This window comes from Simochromis diagramma, unplaced genomic scaffold (genome assembly GCF_900408965.1).
Source record: "Simochromis diagramma unplaced genomic scaffold, fSimDia1.1 OVJJ01000501.1, whole genome shotgun sequence".
Lineage (NCBI taxonomy): Eukaryota > Metazoa > Chordata > Actinopteri > Cichliformes > Cichlidae > Simochromis > Simochromis diagramma.
The window spans coordinates 4962435-4986567 of record NW_024387320.1 but is presented as its reverse complement, the minus strand read 5'-3'; the positions used below and the strand labels follow the sequence as shown (position 1 = coordinate 4986567).

The 24133-nt window shown below is 40.7% G+C and overlaps 3 protein-coding genes across 5 annotated transcripts; all 3 read left to right on the top strand.

Moving 5' to 3' along the window:
- The first annotated feature begins 1253 nt into the window (after positions 1 to 1253).
- On the top strand, positions 1254 to 5237 carry kbtbd7 (kelch repeat and BTB (POZ) domain containing 7). The gene has a single exon (XM_040005795.1). The coding sequence runs from the start codon at positions 1628 to 1630 to the stop codon at positions 3497 to 3499; it is 1872 nt and encodes a 623-aa protein (XP_039861729.1). The 5' UTR covers positions 1254 to 1627; the 3' UTR covers positions 3500 to 5237.
- Positions 5238 to 6424: 1187 nt separating this feature from the next.
- Positions 6425 to 9191, top strand: zgc:101559 (uncharacterized protein LOC492776 homolog). 2 transcript variants are annotated; one of them, XM_040005824.1, is made up of 2 exons: positions 6425 to 6748; positions 7950 to 9191. In XM_040005824.1, the coding sequence occupies exons 1-2, from the start codon at positions 6491 to 6493 to the stop codon at positions 8388 to 8390; spliced, it is 699 nt and encodes a 232-aa protein (XP_039861758.1). In that variant the 5' UTR covers positions 6425 to 6490; the 3' UTR covers positions 8391 to 9191. The 2 variants fall into 2 exon arrangements, with proteins under 2 accessions (XP_039861758.1, XP_039861757.1); XM_040005823.1 differs by having other exon boundaries at positions 6433 to 6748; positions 7944 to 9191.
- Positions 9192 to 9341: 150 nt separating this feature from the next.
- katnal1 (katanin p60 subunit A-like 1) lies at positions 9342 to 19260 on the top strand. 2 transcript variants are annotated; one of them, XM_040005800.1, is made up of 11 exons: positions 9342 to 9830; positions 10370 to 10543; positions 11257 to 11417; positions 12202 to 12355; positions 12478 to 12602; positions 12703 to 12808; positions 15134 to 15292; positions 15524 to 15650; positions 15871 to 16005; positions 16190 to 16316; positions 17674 to 19257. In XM_040005800.1, exons 2-11 carry the CDS (start codon positions 10382 to 10384, stop codon positions 17870 to 17872), a joined length of 1455 nt encoding a protein of 484 aa, XP_039861734.1. In that variant the 5' UTR covers positions 9342 to 9830; positions 10370 to 10381; the 3' UTR covers positions 17873 to 19257. The 2 variants fall into 2 exon arrangements, with proteins under 2 accessions (XP_039861734.1, XP_039861735.1); XM_040005801.1 differs by lacking the exon at positions 9342 to 9830 and adding an exon at positions 9875 to 10076 and having other exon boundaries at positions 17674 to 19260.
- Positions 19261 to 24133: the final 4873 nt, after the last annotated feature.

Genomic DNA, 24133 nt, shown 5'->3' with positions numbered 1-24133 from the left:
TATATATGTTGTTATAGTTGGCTACAAAGAGCACAGGTGTAAATGGAAAAGTCTGCAGTAAGGTATGGCTGATGGGACCATTTTAAGGAGAGATAATTATTGGTGGATATGTATACTGCATTTAAACAAACATCTGACCATAAAGGGCCAAAATGCACATGTGGCTGAATGATGCATATACTAAACTGCAGTGCAAGGGACATGATTTTTTAATGATGGTATGAATCCATATATTTCATATTTTTTATGCATAGTGTCTGGCTGTCACATATACCACAGAGAAGAAGCTCTAATGTGTTACAGCAAATCAAATAAATAGCCCATGCCAGACTATGAGACTTCAGTATTAATCATAAATGGGGTTTGGGGAATTATTAAGCATTAAATTAAAATATTATAGTTTTATAGTGGCAATATGTGTTGGACAACTATCTAACTGAGAGCAGGGACTCATAAAACACATTTATTGATTCACGCTGAGAGTTGGATGAAAGGATGACACCACAGATGATGATACCGCCTTCACCTCAGCTTAATAATCTATTATCTATTTTTATTATTTAGTTTACGAAACTTCTATTTGTTAGTTTATTATTATCTGAGGACAAAATGTAAAATTTTACTGTAAAAGGATTACATTAATAATTTTGCTTAAAGGCAGTAAGGACCGAGACCACGTGAGCAATTAGAAATAATACATAAGATTAATTGAATATATGGTAATGATATAAAAATGAAATAACACAATTACATAAAAATACAAATAAACATATAAGAAATATAGATAAATTAAGATTATTACAAAATAGTATTAGTTTCTAAAAAAAATATATATAACACAATTATATAAAAATACAAGTAAACACACAAGACATAGAGGTCCATTGTTTAATTTCCAGAATTATCCGCTTTAGCAAAGGGGAAAGTAGTGGGAGGAACCATATTATGTTCCAATCAATCAAATTCAGTTGACCCAGTTGCACAAACCAATCAGAGGGCACTCTTTTTTTAAGCAAGGTTGTATGAGTGCGCAACGAGCCAGTGTGGAAGTTAATCAAAGAAGCCTTCAAAATAAGATTTTTTAAATTTGTTTAATTTTATTTAAAATACTAATTTGCGTATTTTAAAATGAGATTCGTGGTCAAAATAGAATATTAAAACCCATCCAGAGCGTATAGCACTGCTTAAAAAGATGAACTAAAAGAACGCGCGATATCTATACGTACAACTGTACTTTATTGTGGAAGTTCTTCTCGGAATATGTAGCTCAAATCCTGGCCATGTTGACGTTTGTGCCAGCTGCTACACTCAAAACAGAAAACAGCAATGAGGAGGAATTTAGTGAAAATGAACGTTATCGGTAAAGCAGCTCCTTGGAAGTGGTGTGCGGGTCTTTTTCTACTTTGACCGTGACATTATGCTCATTTACAGGCCGACAGCTGCCGGATTTCAGACATCGCTGTTGCATTTATCCACACTGCTTATGTTTGATTTTCACGTGTAAACGGACGTGTCATTATCAGAGCTCGGGGAACTTGGCGTTACCGAGCATGTTTACCGCATCACACGGTGCTTTTTGAAACAGTGGCCGACGTGAAATAGCTAACTAATCGCTTAAGTTGCAACAATGGCCTCGGCGCTGAGTTGCTTCAGTGGTCCCGAGGTGCTGGAGGACGCCAATCACGCTCGGGGTTTGATGGACGGGTTGAAGTTGCTTTACGATTGCCGGCTGCTCGGGGACGTTACTATCGGAGTTGAGTACGAAGAGGAGTCTTTGGAGCACAGCGGCAACCCCACCAGAGGTGCCATCGACCAACTTTTCTTCTGCAGCCGCAACGTCCTGGCAGCTGCTAGCCCCTACTTCAAAAGCATGTTCACCGGTGGGTTAAACGAGAGCGTGCAGGAAACTGTGGTCATCCGCGGGGTCGATCCTGAGTCTATGTCCGTCATCATCGATTACTGCTACACGGGCAGGGTGACCATCACGGAGAGTAACGTGCAGAGGCTGTATGCAGCGGCCAACATGCTCCAGCTGGAGTACATCAGGAAAGCTTGCTCCAGTTTCATGACAAGGAGACTGGACTTGTCTAACTGTGTGGGGGTACTGAAATTTGCTGACACCTATGATAACCCCGAGCTGAAGGAGAATGCGCAAGCTTTCATTGCCAGGAACTTCGGCCTGGTGTGTAATGGGGGGGATCTTTGCGAGCTGGACCTGAAGCAGCTGAAGGAGTTGCTGTCTCTGGACACCCTGGATGTGGATTGTGAGAAGAAGGTGTGCTCGGCTGCTCTGCAGTGGATCGAGGCGAACGCAGTACAGAAAAAAGAGGATGCGCTGCAAGCACTAAAGTGTGTCCGCTGGAACTTGTTCACTGAGAAGGACAAGTGTTACCTGGAGAGCCTCATGGCAAGGCCTTTCATTGAGAAATACCTGGCATCATTTTTTAACAAGTCCCCCGAGGACGGCTGTGTCATGTCTGCTACTCTGGATGTGCCAAAACACAGAATAGGTGTGAGCGCAAAAGAGATGATCCTCTTCTTTGGCCTACCTAATGACAACATAATGTGCTGCGACCCATACTCAGAGGACCTGTACTTCATGGCCCCTCCTTTAGAGGATCTGAGCAGTCAGGATTACAAACGCTCCACCATGGAGTCCTTAATCGCCTGTGCCACCCCTGAAAACAACTTGTACTTGGCGTCCCACCTCTCGAAACACTTCTGGCTTTACAACCCTGTGCTCAACAGCTGGCAGGAGTTGGCAGAGAGGCCACTGGGCAGAATACATTCTGGAATGGGCTACCTCAACGGGCATGTGTACCTTCTGGGAGGAAGAAACCCGGTGACGGATGCCAGACTGAAGGAGGTGGAGTGTTACAGCGTCCAGAGGAACCAGTGGACGTTTGTGGCTCCTCTGCCTCATTCTCTGGGTAAAATGCAGGTGGTAGCCCTACACGACCACTTGTACGTGGTGAACAAAAGGCGAATGCTTTGCTACGATCCCAAGAGGAACCGCTGGCGCCACTGTGGGTCGCTGAGGCGAGACAAGCTTCACAAGGCCTGCGTGTTCCAGGACCAGATCGTCTGTGTGTGCGACATCCCTGTGGTGAAAGCCTACAGCCCCACTAGGGGTGAGTGGAAGAGGCTCGGCGACATTCCCATCGACAGCCGAGCTCTAAATTATCAGGTGATCCAACACAACGGCAAGCTGCTCCTCCTCACTCAGACTTTACTGCAGCACAACAAGAACAGAGTCCTCATCCACGAGTACGACCCGGCCAGGGACACGTGGAAGAATATCATGGCGGTGTACGTGTCCACGCTGGGGCCCGTATGTGTTTCAACGCGTGTTTACCCAGCGTGCCTTAGCTCTGCCCACAGCTTCTCCACAGAGGAGGACGATGACAGTGGCTCCAGTGCAGACTGGGATTTTGACGGGCTGACAGATGCAGATTCAGACTCTGGCAGCTCTAGCTCATTCTCTGATGAGAACTGGTAGTGAAGTGTGTTGCAGTGTCAAAATTAATTAAATTATTGGGTTTTTACAGGTTGGTTTTGTCTAACGGGGAGCATTGAAGTATTTATTCAGTGTTAAAACAGTCAGGAGAAGCACAGGTTGTTAAAATAAAATATTTTCATACATCTGATCAGTATTGTTAATATTGGGACACATAAAACCAGAGAAAATGTTTACTGTGCCTCTTTCACAGCATTTCTGCTGGGCAAATACAGGGGTTACTAATTGGGAATAATTGCAATTCTTTGCAATAATTGCTGGAACTGAGCCTTCACTTAACGCTGTTACTTCCAACCTTGCTTTTCCTGGTTCAAAAATGTCAGAGAATCTGTGGGACTACACTTGATCCATGTGGAAACAGAGTGGCAGTGAAAATGGATTAGCAGTAGTGCTTTGCGTCTTTTGCGTGCAACACCTAAAGGTTTCACATGGATGCCACATCTGTAATGCTTTCGTCACATGCTTCCTGAGGACCTTCTCTCCTAGCTCGTAGAGCCTGTGAGAGATTTGTCCACGCCAAACTCGAGCTGAGATATTCGAGTGATGTCGCTTGACAAAGCTGTACCAGAGAGCTACAGAAGAACCTAAAGCTCTACGAATGTGCCCACTAGTACTCCTGAGTGGAGAGCCGCTGTTAAGCTTTAACATTATGTTACATGAAGAGTTATTTGGGTAAGCCTTTTCTCTTTAGAGTGAATAAATGAGCATGCAAGCTTAAGATCAGTGTGAAATCATGGCTTGAGTGTTTGTCATATCAGACATCTCAAGTGCCTCTTGTTTATGACTATGAAAGAACTGGTTATGAACCGGGCTTTAAAATTTATGGTCCTTTTTATGTAGTTGATGCACACAGCGACATCGCACACACACAGGTGGTGCTCCAAAAACTGCTACGTGAAGTCTAGGAGCCAATGTACTGTACACTCTCTCAGGTTTAGCCCATTTGCGATGACAGAGGTTCCTTTTTAGATGTAGTGCGATCACAATGTTTTGGTGACAAATGATTTTGTTTGAAATCACAGAGTGTATGTGTGTGTTTTCTTATCCATACTTCATTTTTAATGTGTGTGTTGCAACAGTTTTTTTGGGGGGGAGGGGTTTTGAGTATTGCTTGGGTGTGATGATTTATCTGCTTGCCAGAAGATTGCAGAGAAGCCATTGTCCCAGCCAAGCAACCCCTACGCTATTTGCACTTACTGAGATAAATGGTGGAGATAAAATATTACATATCCTCATCAGCAGAATAATGAATCACACAAAACAATGACCATACAGTTGAGTCAGCACCTCTGAAAACACTGAAGAGTATAATCATGAGTGACTCTTAATCAGGGGTTTTTATCAAGCAGCTTTGGGAGCAAAGGGGGAGGAACTGTGGGTAATGACATGCAGCGAAGGCGTGGTAGAAATAGAGCTGCTGGTTCCAGAGCTGTGTTTACAAAATAAACTGTTAAAATAGTGGAGTCCCGACTGTCTCTCTGATGAATAATGAAGTTTCTTGAAGTAGATGGGGTGCTTGACTGTGGATTATAAAGCTGTTTTTGGTAAATGTGTCAAATAAACATCAGTGTATGCTGCAGAGCTACAAGTGTGTGTAGTGCTGAGTTTTACAGAAGTCGTATTTATTGCCACTGCATGGTGAAACTGGAAGGTTCGGGTTCTGAAGAGTGGTCTTGTGAGTATTGTGAGTTTAATATGGTGCAAAACAGAAACATGGTTCTAATTCTAGAAGGATTGAGTTTTAATAGAAAAATGTGTCATTAATGAAACTATTGGTAATACCTTTTTCTTTTTTATGAGACATTCATGATGTGTTGACTGATTGAATTGCTACAGAAAAGCAGAATGATTTTAAAAAAAAATCTTATGTTTGTATTTATTTGAGAATGTCTCTGTTTAATGGATTTCCATTGTTAGATGTTCTCTTTGTTTCTTTTTTGTAAGTTGTACAAATTTGTATGAGGTTAATATATTTGTGCTCTTGGAGGATACCTACTGAAGTGTTTGTGGTTGAGTGATATGTCTGTATGTAAATAAGTATAATAGCATACATGATTTTAAAAATAAAAATTTATAGATTTAAAAAAACTTTTCTGAAATATTTTGTACTGACTGTGCTGAAGTCTTGATCCACCCCTCATTTCTTTTTTCCAAGCAGTTAGACTTTCTAGTCTTTTTTTTTTTTTTTGTAAGTGTTTTTTCTAAGAAATAGCGGAGGGTGGGTTGTTGCTGTTCCTTGAAGGCAAATCGGGATCGGAGAGATTGGCTGCCATGAGGTCATTCTCAAGGAGGGGAAACAGAAAACAAAATCGACACAACTGTGCTGTCATTTTTGTGTATGGCCAAATGACATAAAACCTGGACTGAAAATCTGTGTATTGCGAAGTGATGGATCCAAATTTGACATTTTTCACTCAAGTCATCATAAATATTTACAGAGGAGATCGGGAGAGAGGTATGACAGTGAGCATCTACATGCATCTCCAAAACACAGTGGAGGCTCTGTGATAAACTGGGGCTCTACTTCAGCCAGCGGTGTTGGGGGTCTAGTCAAAACTCATGAAAGTAATTATGACTGCAGTAAAGCACCATCAGATTTTTATTGGAAAGTATCTGAAATACTGACTTTCAGACTTGAATTCGTCTATTTTTTTATTTTTTGTTACCACTTATTCAATTCAAAATACGATACCCCCCCCCCCCCCCCCCCCCGAATAATTAAAAAGAAAGGGGAAAATAATCTCTAACCATATTCCACGTTACATTTTTTAATTGTTCTTTTCCTTTAGCAAGTTCTCTATCGGATCTCTACAGAATAATGTGTACAGCTAAATAACACAAGAATTTGATGAATTGCCTGTATTCTGCACGTAGCCTACAGCTACATTTAAGTACATAGGTTCAAAGGTACTCCTTTGGAGTCTCGCGATATTTCAGAGCTGTAGCGCCGTCCAGACCGCGAGAAGATGAGCAATGGCAATAGAAAACAAACCTGGGGAGGAATTTGACACAATTTTCAGTCGAAACGATTCCCTGGAGCTCTCCTCTCACCACGAATACGACACTACACACGCTCGGATTTTCAAGATAATAGTAATAGGAGACTCAAATGTGGGGAAGACGTGTTTGACCTACCGGTTCTGCGGGGGCACTTTCCTGAAAAACCCTGAGGCAACTATCGGGGTCGATTTCAGAGAGAGGACGCTGGAGCTGGACGGAGAGAGTATCAAGGTGAGAAGTCCTACATTTTAAGAAAGGCACACGGCAGATACCTGTGAACGTTCACTGTTTTTTTTTGGCTATGTTAGGTTTATAGGTCGGCTCACAGAGCCTGACCTGGAGTCTGTTTTCAGCCTGTAGGCATGTGATGGAGCTTACTTTGACCAGTTGTTAAAATGAAGGCTTTGTCACCCCTATGAGGCCATTGTCATTGTTCACAAGAAAGGGAATAACGGAACTTGGTGTAAAGCCAGTTCATAGTCATTTCTGTTCTTCCACATATAAGTGTTTATTTTCATTCTATGCCTGCTTATAGTCCTCATTTGCCTGGAGATTTCCCCCCATTTTACGAGCTTCCAGTCAAAGTGAAACAGATCATGCCTCAGTCTGATGAAGTGATCCAGATGCAACACAATAACAGGTCACCCAAGTAGATTTTTAATAGTTTTTCCCGCAAATTTAAACCCATTTTTTGGAGGTGCTGTCAAAAAAGGTCTATTTTGGAGCACTTTCCACAGCAGACAATTTGACTCATCACAGTGGGAACATGCAGTCTATGATAATGACACTAATGTTAGCTCTGTCTGTCGGTGTTTCAGTAAACCATGACAGTGAGTGAGTAAAAGGCAGTGAGCCAGGATGCACATTACCCGATTGCCGATAAAAGGAATTCAGCCATCTCTGGTTTAATAATTTAAACTTCAGGTTCTCCTTCTGTAAGATGCCCAAGTGTCTGTTGCAAAAATGCCCTAACTATCCTAACTTAACCAACATTTGTTTGAGCAAGTGCAAAAATCCAGCAGTTTTTTGAGTCTGTGGTGATAATGTATGGCTTATTCTGCTGTGCAGTATCCTTCCATTGTTTCCCTGTAGCTGCTAAAACTTTGTTTTGAAAAAAAAATCAAGATGCATCATGCTGAATCATTAAGAAAAAAAACAGTATTTAACTCTGCAAGAATAGAGATGTATATTTACACACACACACACATACACACACACACACACACACACATAAAGCATATGTAAGCACTTCTTAGTAGGAACAAACGTTGAAGGTTGGAGCTGAGCAGCATAAACAAAATAGGGAAGCTGGAATGACGCTTTGCTGCCTCCTATTGAACTGACTGGCAAAAGCACAAATATAAAATAACACTGGCCATATGCTTTAAATAGGACTCTGTGGCATCATTTTTTTCTGCTGTGCTAGTTACAGATTTGGGACACAGCAGGTCAGGAGCGCTTCCGGAAGAGCATGGTGGAGCACTACTACCGCAGCGTCCACGCTGTCATCTTTGTGTACGATGTGACCAGCCTTTCTTCCTTCGAGAGCATCCCCGAGTGGATTCAGGAGTGTAGCCGGCACTCCGTGGGGCCCCTTGTGCCCCGCATCATGGTAGGAAACAAGTGTGACCTGAGGGACCGCCGGGAGGTTCCCACATCAGCCGCACAGTGTCTCGCTGACAGCTACAACTTCCCGCTGTTTGAGACTTCAGCCAAGGACCCATCTGAAAAGGAAAACGTGGATGCTATCTTTCTGACTTTAGCTTACAGGCTGAAGAGCCACAAACCCCTGCGACTAAAGCAACCCAGTGAGAGCAATTTGAGGCAAATGTGGAACCAGAGAGAGCGGGAAGCAGCAACTTGTCAATGCTGAGGTCACCTACATCCTCCATGGATGTACTTGGATTATTTAATACTATAATGGCAGTCCTTCAGGAGTGTGCTGAGAAAAGCAGATTTCAACAACACGAGGCTTAAAATTTACAAAGCACTCTCAAATCAGTTAGCTAGAAATGATAGAAGCTTGTTAAGATTTTACAATTTTCCCTGCCTGGTATGAGGCACAGCTAAATTAAATAAACAAGTCCATAAAATGCATGAATGCATATGGAGGTATGCCGAGTATTTGTAGCCCAAACTGCACTTCAATCGCCGAGTCTGCAAACTGAAGATTGCAGAGCGCACTTTAGTGGATGCATGATCATAAATGATATGCAGCCGTCGCCAGTACAGCAGCATTACTGCACTACAATGTATCTGCAGCTCTCAATGCAATTAAAAGACAAACTTAATGAAGAGAAAATTTGATTTTTTTTGTGTGTGTGTGTGTAAAGGGACCAATAGGATATGCTGATACTGTGACAAACACTGCAATTGTGCAATTGCAATTGAAGTGATATTTTAGTTCTTAAAAGTGCAGTGTGAGACTTGGTGCTGTAATTGAATGTATTTGTGTCAGCTCATGCACATAGAGAGCTGTCTGGAAAGAAAGCTCAAGAACACAAGGGATAAAATATAGCTGCTCCACATAGTTCACTTGAAAAGCATGCCGAAAAAGAAACTCAGTGGATCTGAGGAAAAACACCACAGCTGACTGTTTCATTTGTTGCATGTATACAATAATAATAATACACTGTACAGATGCAAATCAATAAAAGTGGTTGTTTCAGTGTCATCTTTTCTGAATGTTTCTGGTGTTGTTTGCCACTCGAAGTGTAATGTCACTGCTCTGTCAGTTATTGCTTCACAGCAATTATTTTTCATCTTAATTCATGACCTGTAGACAATCTAGATCCACTTTAATTTCTGCTAAGGAAAAAAAAAGTCTCACTTAATCACCTGAAAAGGATCGTGTTACATGATTAAAAGTTCCAAAACTACAGCTACAAGCTTTGTAGTGAAATTAAAGACGATATCTTGCAGTATTTGACACGTTAGCGGCGACCAGTGGCAGACTTGTGCACGACATAGCTCTTGATAAATTAGCGAAAACATGTAAACTGGCAAATCCTTCACTTGTAGCTAATTTTGTAGTTATACATAGAATACATCTAACAATTTAGGCCTTACTAGGTTAGATTTTTCACTGCGTTATTAGTGTTAATATATAAGCAGCGATCACAGGTCGGCAGCCGAGTTGCTTTCATCGGCGACGTCTAGGGTGTCACATTTACCAGCCTGCAGCAAATCCGTGAAAGCAGCACGGCAAAAGCTGTTTGTATTCCTCGCGCGGCGTCTCTCCGCGGCCATGGTAACACTGTCCTCAATGCTGGACATCTGATTAAAAACATACAAGCGAGGGCTTTTCATACAGGTATGAGATTTTTTTTTCTGTGAACACGCAATTAAAATTTAATTTAGCTCGTCGTGAGTGTTTTTGTCTACGTGAAATTTGAACGCAAGCTGGGAGGATTAAGTACCGTTTGGGTTATTGGCACAGGATTCGTTTTGTTTTCTCGTCTGTGGCCTAGTAGCAAGCTAGCAAAGGGCTAACGCCGGTAATATTACGGGGTGTGTTAAAAACAAGCTGATTTGAACAGAGGTTTCATTTAGTGATCAGGTAAAGCGCCTCGGGCAAATGTGTTCATTCAAAACCGACATCAGCTAGCTTAACTAACGTGCTTTACCGGGTGTAGCCGTTTCTGAGTTATCTGATGGGCAGCCGACATTCAAGGAGCTGCCCCATCTTGTTATGAGATTCGGTTATAATGAGGACACTTAATAATAATAATATTAATAAAAGGAAGAAAATGTGGAGGCTTTAGATTGAAGCACTGAACTAGCATTAACCTTTGAACTCTTACTGTTTCACTAATCAGGTCATGCAATTGCTTGTTTCTTTTTTCCATGTAGCTGTTATAAAGCATGAATCTTGCAGAAATATGTGACAACGCCAAGAAGGGCCGTGAGTACGCCTTGCTTGGGAACTATGACTCCTCCATTGTGTACTACCAGGGCGTCATTCAACAGATCCACAAGCATTGTCAGTCCCTCAGAGACCCTGCACTTATAGTCAGATGGCAACAGGTGAGTCCCCTGGTATATTAGTTACTGAACCTGAGACTTCAGTTCAACTGTACGTAGAACTTAATCCTGGATGAAAAGCTTTCCTTTAATGTCAAAGGCTGTTTTTTTGTTTGTTTGTTTGTTTTTGTTTTAGGTGCATTATTTTAAGAAAGTTTTCATTTGTGTAATTTCTCATGTTTGTTCCTATCTATTAGCTTGGTCGTCTCTGGTGGACAAAACACATGTAAAAGCATTCTGTAATGTTGCTGGTGTAAATGCAGAGACATTGTAAGAGAGAAGCATGGCAGTCAAAGAATCCTGAATTTAAAACTAACTACCCAAATTGTTACACACACACACACACACACCACACACACACACACACACACAGAGATATACATATATGTGTGTATATACATACACACATATATATACGTGTGTGTATGTATGTATGTATGTATATGTGTGTGTGTGTGTGTGTGTATATGTGTGTGTGTATATATATATATATATATATATATATATATATATATGGCCTGTGTGTGTGTGTGTGTGTGTATATTGTGTTTTACGCCCTGCTTCATGAAGGACTTTTTTGTTTTGTTTTGTTTTCTTTGGCCTAACATTGTGCATTGTTTCGTTTTTGGTTTTTTTTGTATGTTTTTGTTAGTTCAGCTGCTGTATTTTCAGCTGGATGGTCAGTGATGCAGTGCACTTCTTCCCTTTGTTTCCAGCTTAGTAAGGAACTGACTGAGGAGTACGAGCAAGTGAAAAGTATCATGGCAACGCTGGAGAGCTTTAAGTTAGAGAAGCCGACTGACATCCAAGCCCTGCAGCCAGAGGAGAGACTAGAAGATCCAGCTGTGTGGCCCCCTCCCATCCCTGCAGAGCACAGGTGTGTGGATGTGTTGGAGCTACGTTTTTAGCTTCATGGATTTTTTTTCTTCTTTTCCTGCTGTCAGTTAAAATAAATAAGTGAAGTTTTGAAAATGTGAGCCAGCAAACATATTTAGCGTTATAGTAAGCATGTTGCACTGTGATCTAAAAAGGTTTGGGTTATAATTTTGTTTTAAACTATTCTCCAATCTCACCCATTATTAAACTAAATGCTCAGTGCAGTGTCTTAGCCTCACTTCCTAAATTCTGGAGGAAAAATTGTATTATTCTGAGTCCATTAATATATATAATATATATAATACATATAATACCAGGAAAGCTTAGAAAGATTCTTGCAGACTGCTATCTTTTTGTCAGTTCTCTCTTTTGTTCTTTTCATGTTGAGTTTAAAACAACAAAAACACAAAATATGGACTTTTTCCCCTTTAACTGCAGATTACAAATGCTTTCTCAGTGACAAACTATCTGTATTTAACTTACTGTACATCAGTTTTGACAGAGATGATTGTTACTGATGCTACCCAGAAACTCTGTGGAACACAACATCTCCATAAGGAAGCGCTCTTTAAAGTACAAAGAGACATATTTTGCATAATCACTTTCATCTCTACAAGCACAATGTGCCTCTGCAGAAAAGTAGCAGAGCTCGTTTATAACTAATGCTCTAAAGGAACTTTTGGTAAACCGATGGGAATCTGTGGTTGATGGCTCTCTATGTAGGTGTGTCCTATTATGATCACACTATTATCCATTGGTATATTCCTGCACGTGTGTCTCTGTAGGAATCCTGTTCCAATAAAGCGGCCCAACAGTGGAGTGAAGCAGCAGAGGAAAGAGTCCCCTGGCCTGCAGCATCGAGGGGCAGGGCCGGGAGGCCGTGCTCAGGCCAACGCTAAAGCAGACCGGCCGGGATTCACAAAATGCAAAGATGATAAGGTTCAGACTCCAGCTGTGTCATGGTTTAGTGAACATATTGATAAATAGGAAATGAGTAAGTCTGTGCTCCAAACACATCAGGTTTTTGTTCTGTTTCTTTTCCACCTTTTTGTCTCCATCAGGGAAAGAAAGGGGGAGATGTGCCGGGGGATGAAGGGCATAAGAAGTTTGATGGCACAGGATATGACAGTGACCTAGTGGACTCGCTGGAGAGAGATATTGTGTCCCGTAACCCTAACGTGCACTGGTATGGAAGTATCCTCTGATACTTATGTAATACTTCTAAGGTTCTGCAACGAGGACACATTTCAACAGTGCTGCTGGCTAATTACTTTGGTAAACTGCAGGAATGACATTGCTGATTTGGAAGATGCTAAGAAGCTCTTGAGAGAAGCAGTGGTGTTGCCGATGTGGATGCCTGATTTCTTTAAGGGCATTCGCCGCCCTTGGAAGGTACACACACATACACACACACCTGTGATTTTTCACATATTCTCTACATGCAAACTTTATCTAGTTCCTTACTGGGGGTTTTAAAAAATGAGCGAGTAATTGCAGAAATCTATAAAGATGTTTTTCAGCTGTGAGATACTCACTTTGTTCTGTAGCACACCTACCATTTTGAGTATCTTGCAGCATGTTGCACCAGCTACATCAAAGTTTGAGCGTTAAGGTCAACACCAACTTCTACATCAAGACTAGTTAGCTTCACACTAAATCTAGTACTTTATTCAAGTGCGCCATTTCTGTTGACACTATCACTGTCAACTCAAATCAGCCTCAGTTCGGTTCTGCAGACTTTTGTTTTATCTTGCTCCTTTCTGTCCACGTGTTTCCAAACGTTCCTGTATAATTTCCTAAAAAAATATCGTCTCATTGTATCTGATCCTGTGAGATTTGGCCTCATGCAGCACATTTCTCTCTCTCACTTGACTAATTAAAATGTCAAACTTATCATTTCTCTTCTAACGTTAACAACTCTGCCGTGGGATAAAAGATTCCACCAACAACTTAACAGTTCCAAGTAAATACAGCATAAAATCACGTTGAAGTCGTTCGCAGTCAACATGTGCTTATTTTAAATAAAGACAATAAATAATAATAATATTTTGGCTCACCTAACAGTAACAGTAAATGTTAAACAAGTCGTGCCTGTTCAGAATCAGAAAGTGACGCCTTCCTTTATATTTCTGTCTTGTGTTCGTGCATGCAAATTTCCATAAAGTCGAGGTTCAGCGAGTGGAGAGGGAGAGCACGCTAACACAGACAGCTTGAGAAACATCACAAAAAACCATTAAATAATCAAATAGTTTTCATTTGTGATAACTTCTGCCTCAAATAAATGACTGATGAGGAAGATGAAGACACATTTTAAGAATAAGAACCAGTCTGCAAATGTCATTTGATAAAATGGAACAACTTGCATATGTAATGTCATTCATATTATCTCTAAACAGGTAACCTCTACCAATACACTGCAGAATGCAGTTGGCTAAATTCAGAAAGAGCGGTAAGCTTCGGAGATTGGCTGATCACGTAGCCTGATCACAAGTAAAATGCGGCAACTAAAATATTTTTACAAAGTCAAAGTCTCCACAGACTCCACAGAGATGGGAGGCTTCTTCTGCATCAGCCTCGGTTAAACTTTCATCATGTGCGACTGCTTCCCCTGAGGCCCAACCATGTGAGGGTTAATACTTTATGGGGGGAGTTATAGCAGCACAATGCTTTTCATTTGTCTTATATAGGCATGCATAATTAAAATTCTTCACTAACTTTAAATGGATGGATAGTCTTTCTTTTTCTTTTTCTTTTTTTAATCACTGAAGGTGAAGTAAAATTAAAGAGCGATAAGTCACTTGCAGAGGAAAACAGGTTAATGGTTGTTTTCTCAGCACACAGGTGAGTGGAGGTATGTGTTTTGTTAGCACGCACATTTAGGTCTACGCAGTTCCGTTTTGTTCTGTGCTCTGCAGCACGTCTGAGTGTTTCTACTCCTAATGCAGGTGCACATACGCTCCCATCTGCTCCTGCTGAGATTCTGATCAATACCCACCGCAGTACTGTTTTATATTCCGAGTCGCTCGACTCAGTCCTGCAGTCAGCATAAGACACACTAGCCTAGATTGACTGAGGCATAAAAATAAAATTTCTTTAAAATGAAATGGATTATGCCAGCCGTGCTTCCTTTTGTGGTTTCTGTAATCTCCGTAGCAAAAGGCGCCAAGCAGATATAGAAGTGTTAGACGGCGGAGTGGCAGCGATATTAAAAAATGGTTATAGAGGAGATTTAAATCAGGGTTTGACACTTTTGTTTAATATCACAGGCTTTTAAATAACATGCAATTATCCAGTCTCAAACAGGGATTACAATCTACGGGAAGGCAATCCATTCACATTCAGACTAATATCCTATTCTCACAGGAGCGAGCTTTAGAGGTGCTGGTAAATGGATTTTTTTCTTTTCTTTTTTTTAACATCTGGACTGAGCTAGCTCCCTCCCCTCCAAATCTCCTGTGTGCTCAACTATCGTAATGTTTAACTTGGTATCGATCTTCTCATGTGAGTCTTGACAAGGCAGCCATTAAGTCTATTTCCCAGGAAGTTCTTAAAAGGAATGTGGGAGCCGCATACTGATATAACAACTGTTAATGGTCGTAGTGAACTGAATACTGATCTTCTGTGTTTGCAGCCTGATCCTTTCTCTGTGTGTGCGTGTGCGGGTTCATTTGTTTACTTGTCTAATGTTTTAAGATTGTGTGACATTTTGCTTTTTAGGGTGTATTAATGGTCGGCCCTCCAGGTACGGGGAAAACCATGTTAGCCAAAGCCGTGGCCACAGAATGTGGGACCACTTTCTTCAACGTGTCCTCCTCCACGTTGACCTCCAAATACAGGGGCGAGTCGGAAAAACTTGTCCGTCTGCTGTTTGAAATGGTGAGCGTGTGTGGAAATAAGCATTTGGGTCTATGGGCAAAATGCTGAACCCTTGCATTTTATCTCCTTCCCTGTGAGTGTGCGTGTATGTTTTTTGAATGGGTGAATCAACGTGAAATTACGAAGCACTTTGGATAAAAGCAGCACAGAAGAATACAGCCGCTTCCTATTTACATGTGTGTGCACTGCAGCGGAAAGGAAACTCACAATGCGAAACTTCTTCCTTCTCAGGCCCGATTTTATGCGCCAACGACCATCTTTATAGACGAGATCGACTCCATCTGTGGCAGGAGAGGAACATCTGATGAACACGAAGCCAGCCGCAGGGTCAAATCTGAACTTCTTATTCAGATGGATGGTTAGTGGATTAGAGAAATGGGTGAAGCTGTGCGCGGCTTGCTGTTACAGTTAATCAAGGATATTGCAAAAATTTGAATTAGAAGCAAACGGGACAGGTGTCATAATGCATTTGTCCCTTTGGCGCCTCATTACAGCTAAATGACTTTTTGAGATACTTTGAAACTGAATGTGTTGCGTAAACAAGCTGAAAATTTTGTTTTGTTGTTTTTTGCGAGCAGGTGTTGGGGGAGCCCTGGAGGGTGACGACCCCTCTAAGATGGTGATGGTCCTGGCTGCCACAAACTTCCCTTGGGACATTGATGAAGCTTTGCGACGACGGCTGGAAAAGCGGATCTACATCCCTCTGCCCTCAGGTGACCTCACCAGGCACAGACTGACAGCACAGAAACTAAGATGACTGATGACTTTGTAACACCGTGGACTTCTAATCATTGTTTTATGTGCCTCTCTACTGCTTTTCATTCCCATTTCTCCTTAACTGGTTTTCAGGTGCATTGCCCTTAAATTAAAACAATTTTTGTGTGTATTTGGATGTAGCTGTTGGTCGTGTCGAGCTTCTAAGGATCAACCTGAGAGAGGTGGATTTGGCTACAGACGTAAATCTGGACCTCATTGCTGAGAAGATCGAGGGCTACTCTGGAGCAGACATCACCAACGTCTGCAGGTGTGTATGGTTTAGAAACTGATTATCAGTTTATGTTTCATGTTTTATATACAGAACACAGTAAAGCAAATGCTGCTTTGTGTTCTTTGTTTCAATATGCTCGTACCTAAACTATTAAAATATTGTTATCACTGCACGTTACTGTTGGGGTATCATGTAATAAGTGGTGAGATGGCAAACTGTTGCTGTGGAGCTAAAAACTTCTGATTGGCTCTGGGTCTTTAGCAGAGTTCCCAATTTGCGAGTGCTGTGTAAAACTTTAGACTTTGACTTATTTTATATTCTCCTAATTCACTTTATCCAGAGTGGCTTACGAATGCTGCTGTGCAATTTATCTTTTTTAAAAGCCTGAAGCAAGAGTAGTGCTGCTTCCTCAGTGATTGTCCTGCTAGCACACTGGAAGCTCAGGCTTTTCCTCTCTGTTTTTCACAAGTACTGCCACAAAGCAGTTTTCGTACTCAGCAGCCTCAACCTTACAGAGCTTTTGGAAAAACTCCTTCCGGGGTAGGGATTTTACCTTGCAATTTGAAAGGTGTGGGCCTTTATGTCTCTCCTTCTTGGTCAGTGGACAGTTAGGGTTATATCGCCACCTATTGCTTTGTCATGTTTTGTAGCCTGCACCTGCATGTAGACTAAATTTAAGTTACAAATCGTTGTCTTTTTAGTAAACCTCCAATTTTTGAATCACTAATTTTTGAATCACTGTGGTACTTTAATCTGGCCCTGAGAAAAAATAATTTTATCTAATTCATAACTGCAATGCCTCCTTTTAGTACCTTTCCATATAAATACCAATCAACTCAGGAACACAGGCTGCTAGTAATTTGCTTCATCTCTACCTAAATGTATAACTCTGTTATTACTTGCTTAATAAGCAAATTATGCAAAGAGTAACTGCACACACGATAATGATAATTTGACTGTCAGATCATGAGGTCACGTCGTCCCTGTTGTGTTTTTATCAGCTCTGTCTCTTCAAACACGCAGCACTGTTTTGATTGTAGTGCAGTCTAGCAGTTTTTTTAGTGTAAGACTTTTATCCTCACTGTCCTGTCCTTGATGTGGGGATCCTTTCTGCTGTAGCACTGCCAGGAATGGCAGGCATTTCATGCATCCAAAGCTGTCTCTGCTCATCTCTCCCTCACATTGTTTCATTGACCTTGGATGCATGCTCATTGTCCAACATACAGCATAGCCTGCAGGATTTCATCACAGCTCAGGCACAATCCTTTCTGACAGGGCTAAAACACAGCAAATGTGTAATTTAAAACAGTGCAATTATGTTTGGCGTGCCAAGAGTAACTGTCTTCTGTCTGCCTCTGTCCACTCCCTGCTTGTTTCTTTACACATACGTCAGGGACGCCTCCATGATGGCGATGCGTCGTCGAATCCAAGGCCTGAGCCCCGAGGAGATCCGAGCTCTGTCCAAAGAAGAGCTGCAGATGCCCGTGACCATGGAGGACTTCACACTGACACTCAAGAAGATCTCAAAGTCTGTTTCTGCTGCAGACCTGGAAAAATACGAAGCCTGGATGGCTGAGTTCGGGTCAGTATAGAGATCGTGGTGATTAGAGCCAGAGGGGCGAAAACCTTGAAAGGAAGACTGATAGCTTTGAAAATATTGAAGGCCTTGAAAAGCAGCAGTGGAGTGAGCGCTTGTATTTCAACAAGGCAGCACATCAGGGATCAGAAAGACTGGTGCCTTTTAGGGAACATGAAAAAGGTGGCTTCACCCCTGCAATTTCACTTGCTGTCCAGAACTGTGTTTGTAGAGATGTCAGTCATCCAGCCCACTCAGGTGACCTGATGAAGGCTGGGTAAACCTCTCACACTGGGAACTTTTATGTAAACTACCAGCTTAATACACACAGGGAATGTGCATAAGGTTTTATACACGAGACCTCATGCAAGAACAGTTTTACACTGCAGAGCTTTCAAGTCCAGCATCTAAGAACACCGTTTGAAACAGTGTACAGCTGTTTTCACACAAGACTCCCTGGAAAAAGTCGAGGGAATTAGATCTGAAAATTATCCATAGTTGTTCTTTCCTACATGTGGCACACAGCAGGAAACAGTTTCCAGTCAGATTTGCTGTAGGTGAGGGGGCCATCTGAATAAGGCAGGAGGCAAGACACAAAATGTGTGAATACACCAGACGAACATTTAGCTGCGCTATTCTCACATTAGTGCGGGCTGATTTCACACAGGCTTGAGCTGGCAGGTTAAAACTGTCTCCGATCACATGCGCCTCTGTGAAGTAATGTCTAGAATAATTCAAGGTGTGAAAACAGCTAAATGAGTTAGATATCCTATCAGACACACGTTGCACCCGGATAGTGACTTGCAAATAGGTCACCGTCTTACAGAAATATTGGTGAAATTACTGCAGCACAGCAGGCAACATTAAAGAAAATGTCTTTCAAATTAACAAAAAATAAGATTCAGTTTTTCTCTATATAAAGTGTACGAGTGGACCTCTCATGAATTTCATTTCAGAATGTGAGAAGTTCTCTTAAATCCGTCACTTATGGACAAATCTGTTCTTGCACGAGGCCCCCGTGTCATAAAAAACTTCTTGAGGAGCTCATGTATTTATTGCTGACTGAACAAACTTGAACTGAACCTCAATATTGTGGTAGGATTAGAATAAAGTGTTGCACTGGCACACGGCGCAATATCTTTGTGTCTTTTGACTGAGTGATTGTCTGTTCTGTTAAGTTTTATGTTGTGTTGTTAGTTTTAATATCTGTTTTTAATTAATGTTATGTTTCAATGAGAAAAGCATATGTAGTCGTACCTTTGAAAAGAGGACATGACCACTGGAACCGTGAATTATTTTTTCTGTTTGTTTATTTGTTTGTTTTTAGTTAAATTAAAGAAAATACTTACCTCACCAAAAATCCTTGACTTCTTTTTTTTAATGTAAATACTTAAACTTAGACAGGTTACGTCTTGTAGAATAGAAGGGACACTCAAAAAAGGCAAACATGAAGCAATTATTTGACATTTAAAATGTTTGGGTTTTTTTTTTTTAAGTTTATTCATTCAAATATTTAATCATTAAGGAAAATATGCTTTGTATGAACCAAATAGATACCAAGCAAGTAAATTCCATTTGACCAATTTCAAGTTAATGTCATGTTTTATACTGTACTTGTATAACAAAATTACATGGGGGAAAAAACAGAATTTTTTTTTGAGTGCAGATGGTATGTTTATATTTTCCTTTTTGTTTTTATATGTAATTCTATACCGGCTATTCTTGGAAATGCTGCTGCTAGTCACAAAAAAAAAGAAAGAAAGTCCTCTTACGTTTTCTTTGTCCAGAAAAAGCTGCATCACACTATTGGCTGAACAGAGATGGATCTGTTGGCATTTGAGCCAAGAATGAACTTTAATGAGCTGTAACCCAGCATGAATAAAGCATCTGTAGATGGTGTAATAGTTACCGTGCTTGCATGTCAAACAGATCCATCCGTGTGGCATAAAAACATTTTTTTTAAAAACATTTAACGTGTTACATGAACTGGCACGTGACAAAACTGTAGGTTCTTGACAGCAGGAGCGGTGTTTCTGCTGCTGAATAATTTAGATATCGATCCAGGTTTCTATTGAGCGCTCAAACGTGCTATTTAATTTAGAATCCCAAAAGTTGAGGTGTCTTTGGAAAACTCTGCAAAGCTCCTGTGCAGGTTAAAAAGGCATGACAGCAGGTGTGATGTTAATGCAGCAAAGTGTAGATTAGTCTGTGTATTGGGTTAGAGATGGTACATCAGCCTGTTTACTACACTTAATACACTATGACCACCGTACGATTTGTGTGAGCTGTAAGATTTTCTAAGATGCTGGCTTTTGTTCTTCTGCTTTTCCTGTGTAGTGCTCAGGCACTAATAGGTTTTTCTAGGTCAACAGACGTGCATTTGATGTCTGAAATGTCTTTTATTCAGACATCACACAAATTGGTACAAAGCGCAGTCCTAGCCTTGACTGTTTGTTCTCCGATAAATGTTAAACAGATTTTATTGCAGGTGGATTTATTGTTAAGCGGCGTCTGTATGCTCGAATTTTCCAACCGCTGAACTGTACTGGAAGCTAATTAGAAAAGACTGGTCAAACGGAAAGAAAAAGGAGATTACTGTGCCTCTGCACTCTGACAACAACACTGACAACCTCGAGATAAAAACCTTCACAAAAGTGCAAGGATGGCCTTGACTAGACTTTTGAGTGACCTCACAAAACATGTTTTTTGCCACAAGCACAAACTAATTATGAAACAGTTTCACACAGAAATGAAGAAGCGGTGTCATTTTATACAAAAAAACTAAACAAAACATCATCAGTAGGGCTGTTCGATATAACGACATATATCGATGAGATATAAAAACGTCTATTGTTTCATTTTACGCTATTGTTTGTTTCGTGGTGTTGCAAAATAAACTGTTTACGGCAATATTTTTTCATTTGATGGTCACTGTAGTGGCTATATTAATTTCTTAAAGTTCTCTCTTTCTCTTATATTTAATATAACCACACTACAGAGGACAACCGCCTGTTTTTATGCGTTGTGGTTAGCAACAACACGGTAACACCATCGCGTGTCCCCTTGTTTATGTTCTACATAAACCTTTCACAATAAAGCTCAAGATCCTGTTGAGACTTTTCAAAATAAACTGAATTACGTGAAAGAGCAGATTATTTACGGATGAGAAGTAAAAAAGAGCCGCCAGGTGCTAAAAAATAAACCTTAGACTCAAACAACAGCTTTTCCCCGCAGCATGCCGTGTAATAAATACTCACAAAGAAAACAGCGGCTGGTACAACTTATGTCTAAAAATGTATAGTTTCATGCATCTGTTAAAACACTGGACTCCAGCTACATGACGCGCAGCTGGAAACACTTCCCGCAAGTCGAGCTGCCCGACATTCACAGAATTTACAGAAAATGTTACATTTTTGTGATTTATATCGTTATCGGACGATAGAATTCTTATATCGGGATATGAGATTTTGGTCATATCGCACAGCCCTACTAATCAGATACTAAAATCTCGACAGTAGTCTTCGGTCCCCACCCTGAAGGTGGGTTGACCGTAGCCTATAGTATATGTTGTATTAGAGTCTAAATCCCAGATTTTATCTGCATTGTGCCAACATTGCTATTTATTTTTGCATGATATGACATATCCTTCTTTACAACAATACATAACTCTATAAAGGTTTTCAAACTCTTGTATATGGAAATTTTTAGTAACATTCACTTGCTTGCCAGTTAACTGTGTGCATCTATATTTATCTGAAAGGACTGTACCCATACAGCTGGAGAGCTCACTGAAGGTATCTGTTTAATATATAATTACACAAAAGTAGTTTTTTTCCCCAATATTTCCATACTATATATAGTACTGTGCAAGAATGTTGAGACATGTCTCATGTCATTATATTTTGCCAGAAAAATTGTCAGTTGGTAAAGTGATGTTTTGAAACGCGCAGACATACATGGTAGTAAAGAACATAAGGTAAGAACAGAGTTTTTACAATATTTGGTGTGACCACCTTTCTTTCTATGACACTGTTGAACTCATTGAAGCAAGCTCCTGTAGGAGTCTATAGGAATAGTTCACTTTTTGAAGCTTTTTGAAGGGCATTCAAAGCTCTTCTTTGGATGTTGCCTGCCTTTTTTTCTGTCTTCTGTCGAGATGATCCCACACTGCTTCAACAATGTTGAAATCCAGGGTCTGGGGAGACCAATCCATGGCTGATAGTGTTCCACTGTGTGTTTTTCTATCCAAGGGATGCTTTTCATTGGCAGTGTGGTGCTGAAAAATGAAGCTATTGCGAATTAGATGCTTTCCCCAGATGGTATTGGATGTGTGATCAAAACCTCATGGTACTTTTCTGTGTTCATAATTCAATTAATTTTGACAAGATCTCCAACACCAGTGACTGAAAACTCAAATTTTTACTAAGTTTTTCTGCCAGAGTGCTCAAAATGTTAGCTTTCAACCATGCCCATTTTAATAATCAATAAAATATTGTTTTAGTGATGTGTTTTCTTGTAGTTCACAACCACATTCTTGCATGTGTCTTTCAGTATCTTAGGCCATTCCTTTTTCAGCATAGGCCACTCAAGAACCTTCATATGATTATTGGTGAACTATTTCTGGATAGCTTTGGCCTTGTGTCTGGGACACAGTTACACGTAAACCCAACCCGATTGTTTTATGTTCTCATCAAGGATCTAGCTCACACTTTTTGTGATCCTGTGCCTGTACTAAAGGAAGCAAAATTGAATTGCATGCACTCCTGTCCTCCTCTATATAAAGACTGCTACCATGTGGCCAAACAGCTCAAGTTGTGTTTTGCCAGATCACAAACTGGATGACTAGAAAGCTTCACCCTTCTCTAAGCGCTGCTTTCCAAAAGCTAAACAGGTGCACTGCAGTCTCTTTCTGGTTCAGGCTGACAAGTTCTCCAAGATGGCCTTGAAGGTCATTCTTAGATTACTGCTGACTTGAACAACCTTTTTGGACCAAGGCTGAGGACACTTTGGGATTACAACCTTGACATAGTTGGAGTGCTCTTGAACTTCTTTATGAAGGAATGCGCAGTGGTCTTGTGAACTTGGAATCCCTTTCTAATAGCCTTGTAGCTTTGAGTGACCCACTGAGGTTCTTCACCTCAGGTAACATACCATTTAGTATTTGTTTTGCAGTGGGGGCTTGTACTGCTGTTAAAGCCCCACAGACGATTTGGAAAAACTAAAAATCTAAGGGTTCTAGGAACTTTTACATTTTCAGTTGTAATTATAATATACCAACATTTTTTATTTAAGCTTCTAGGAAATTTTGCACTTTTGAGTGCAAAACATGAGTACTTTTGTACTCACATTTTGTATTATTCTGTCTTATTCTATCTCAATTTTTCCCTTCCAATCTCTCCACCACCACGAGCATGACCAAAGAGCTGTCAAAGGATGTTAGTGACAGGATTGTAGAGCTGTGCAAGGCTCGAATTTGCTACAGGACCATCATCAAGAAACTTGGTGAGAAGGTAACAACTATTGGTGTGATTATTTGGAAATGGAAGAGATCTAAAACTATCAATCGCGCTTGGTCTAGAGCTCCGTGCAAAATCTTGCCTTATTAAAAGAGTGCCAGATCACCTGAAAACTACACTGGAGGAGTTTGTTAATGATCTGAAGGTAGCTGGAACCACAGTCACCAGGAACACCATTGGTAATGCACTACAGCATAATGGATTGAAATCTTGTAGCAACCGCAAGGTTCCAGTGAACAGCTGAGTGATTTAGACAAGGCTTGGGAGAAAGTGTTGTGGTCGGATGAAACTAAAATCGATCTCTTAGGCATCAAATGTGCCTGCTGTGTTTGGGACTTTGGGGGTATTTTTTCTGTTAAGGGTACCATAAAATGTACCATAAAATATTGGACAAAAACTCCCTTCCTTCATCCAGAACACTAAAGATGGGTCATGGTTCTTCCAGCAAGGGAAAGAGAACTGGTCTCCAGTCTCCAGACCACAATCCTACAGAAAATCTGTGGAGGGGGCTGAAGCTTTAAGTTGCCAAGCAGCAGTCAAGAAACCTAAAGGATTTAGAGTTTCCTTAATTGGGGAGTGAGACAAAATCCTTACTGAGACACGTGCAAATTTGGTGATCAACTACTACAATAAACATCTTACTACTGTACTTAGCAACAAGAGTTTTTCCACCAAGTACTAAGTCATGTTTTGCTCAGGGATTAAATACAAATCAATTTCTAACTTTTGTATAATGTGGTTTCTTTTTTTCTGGAATTTTT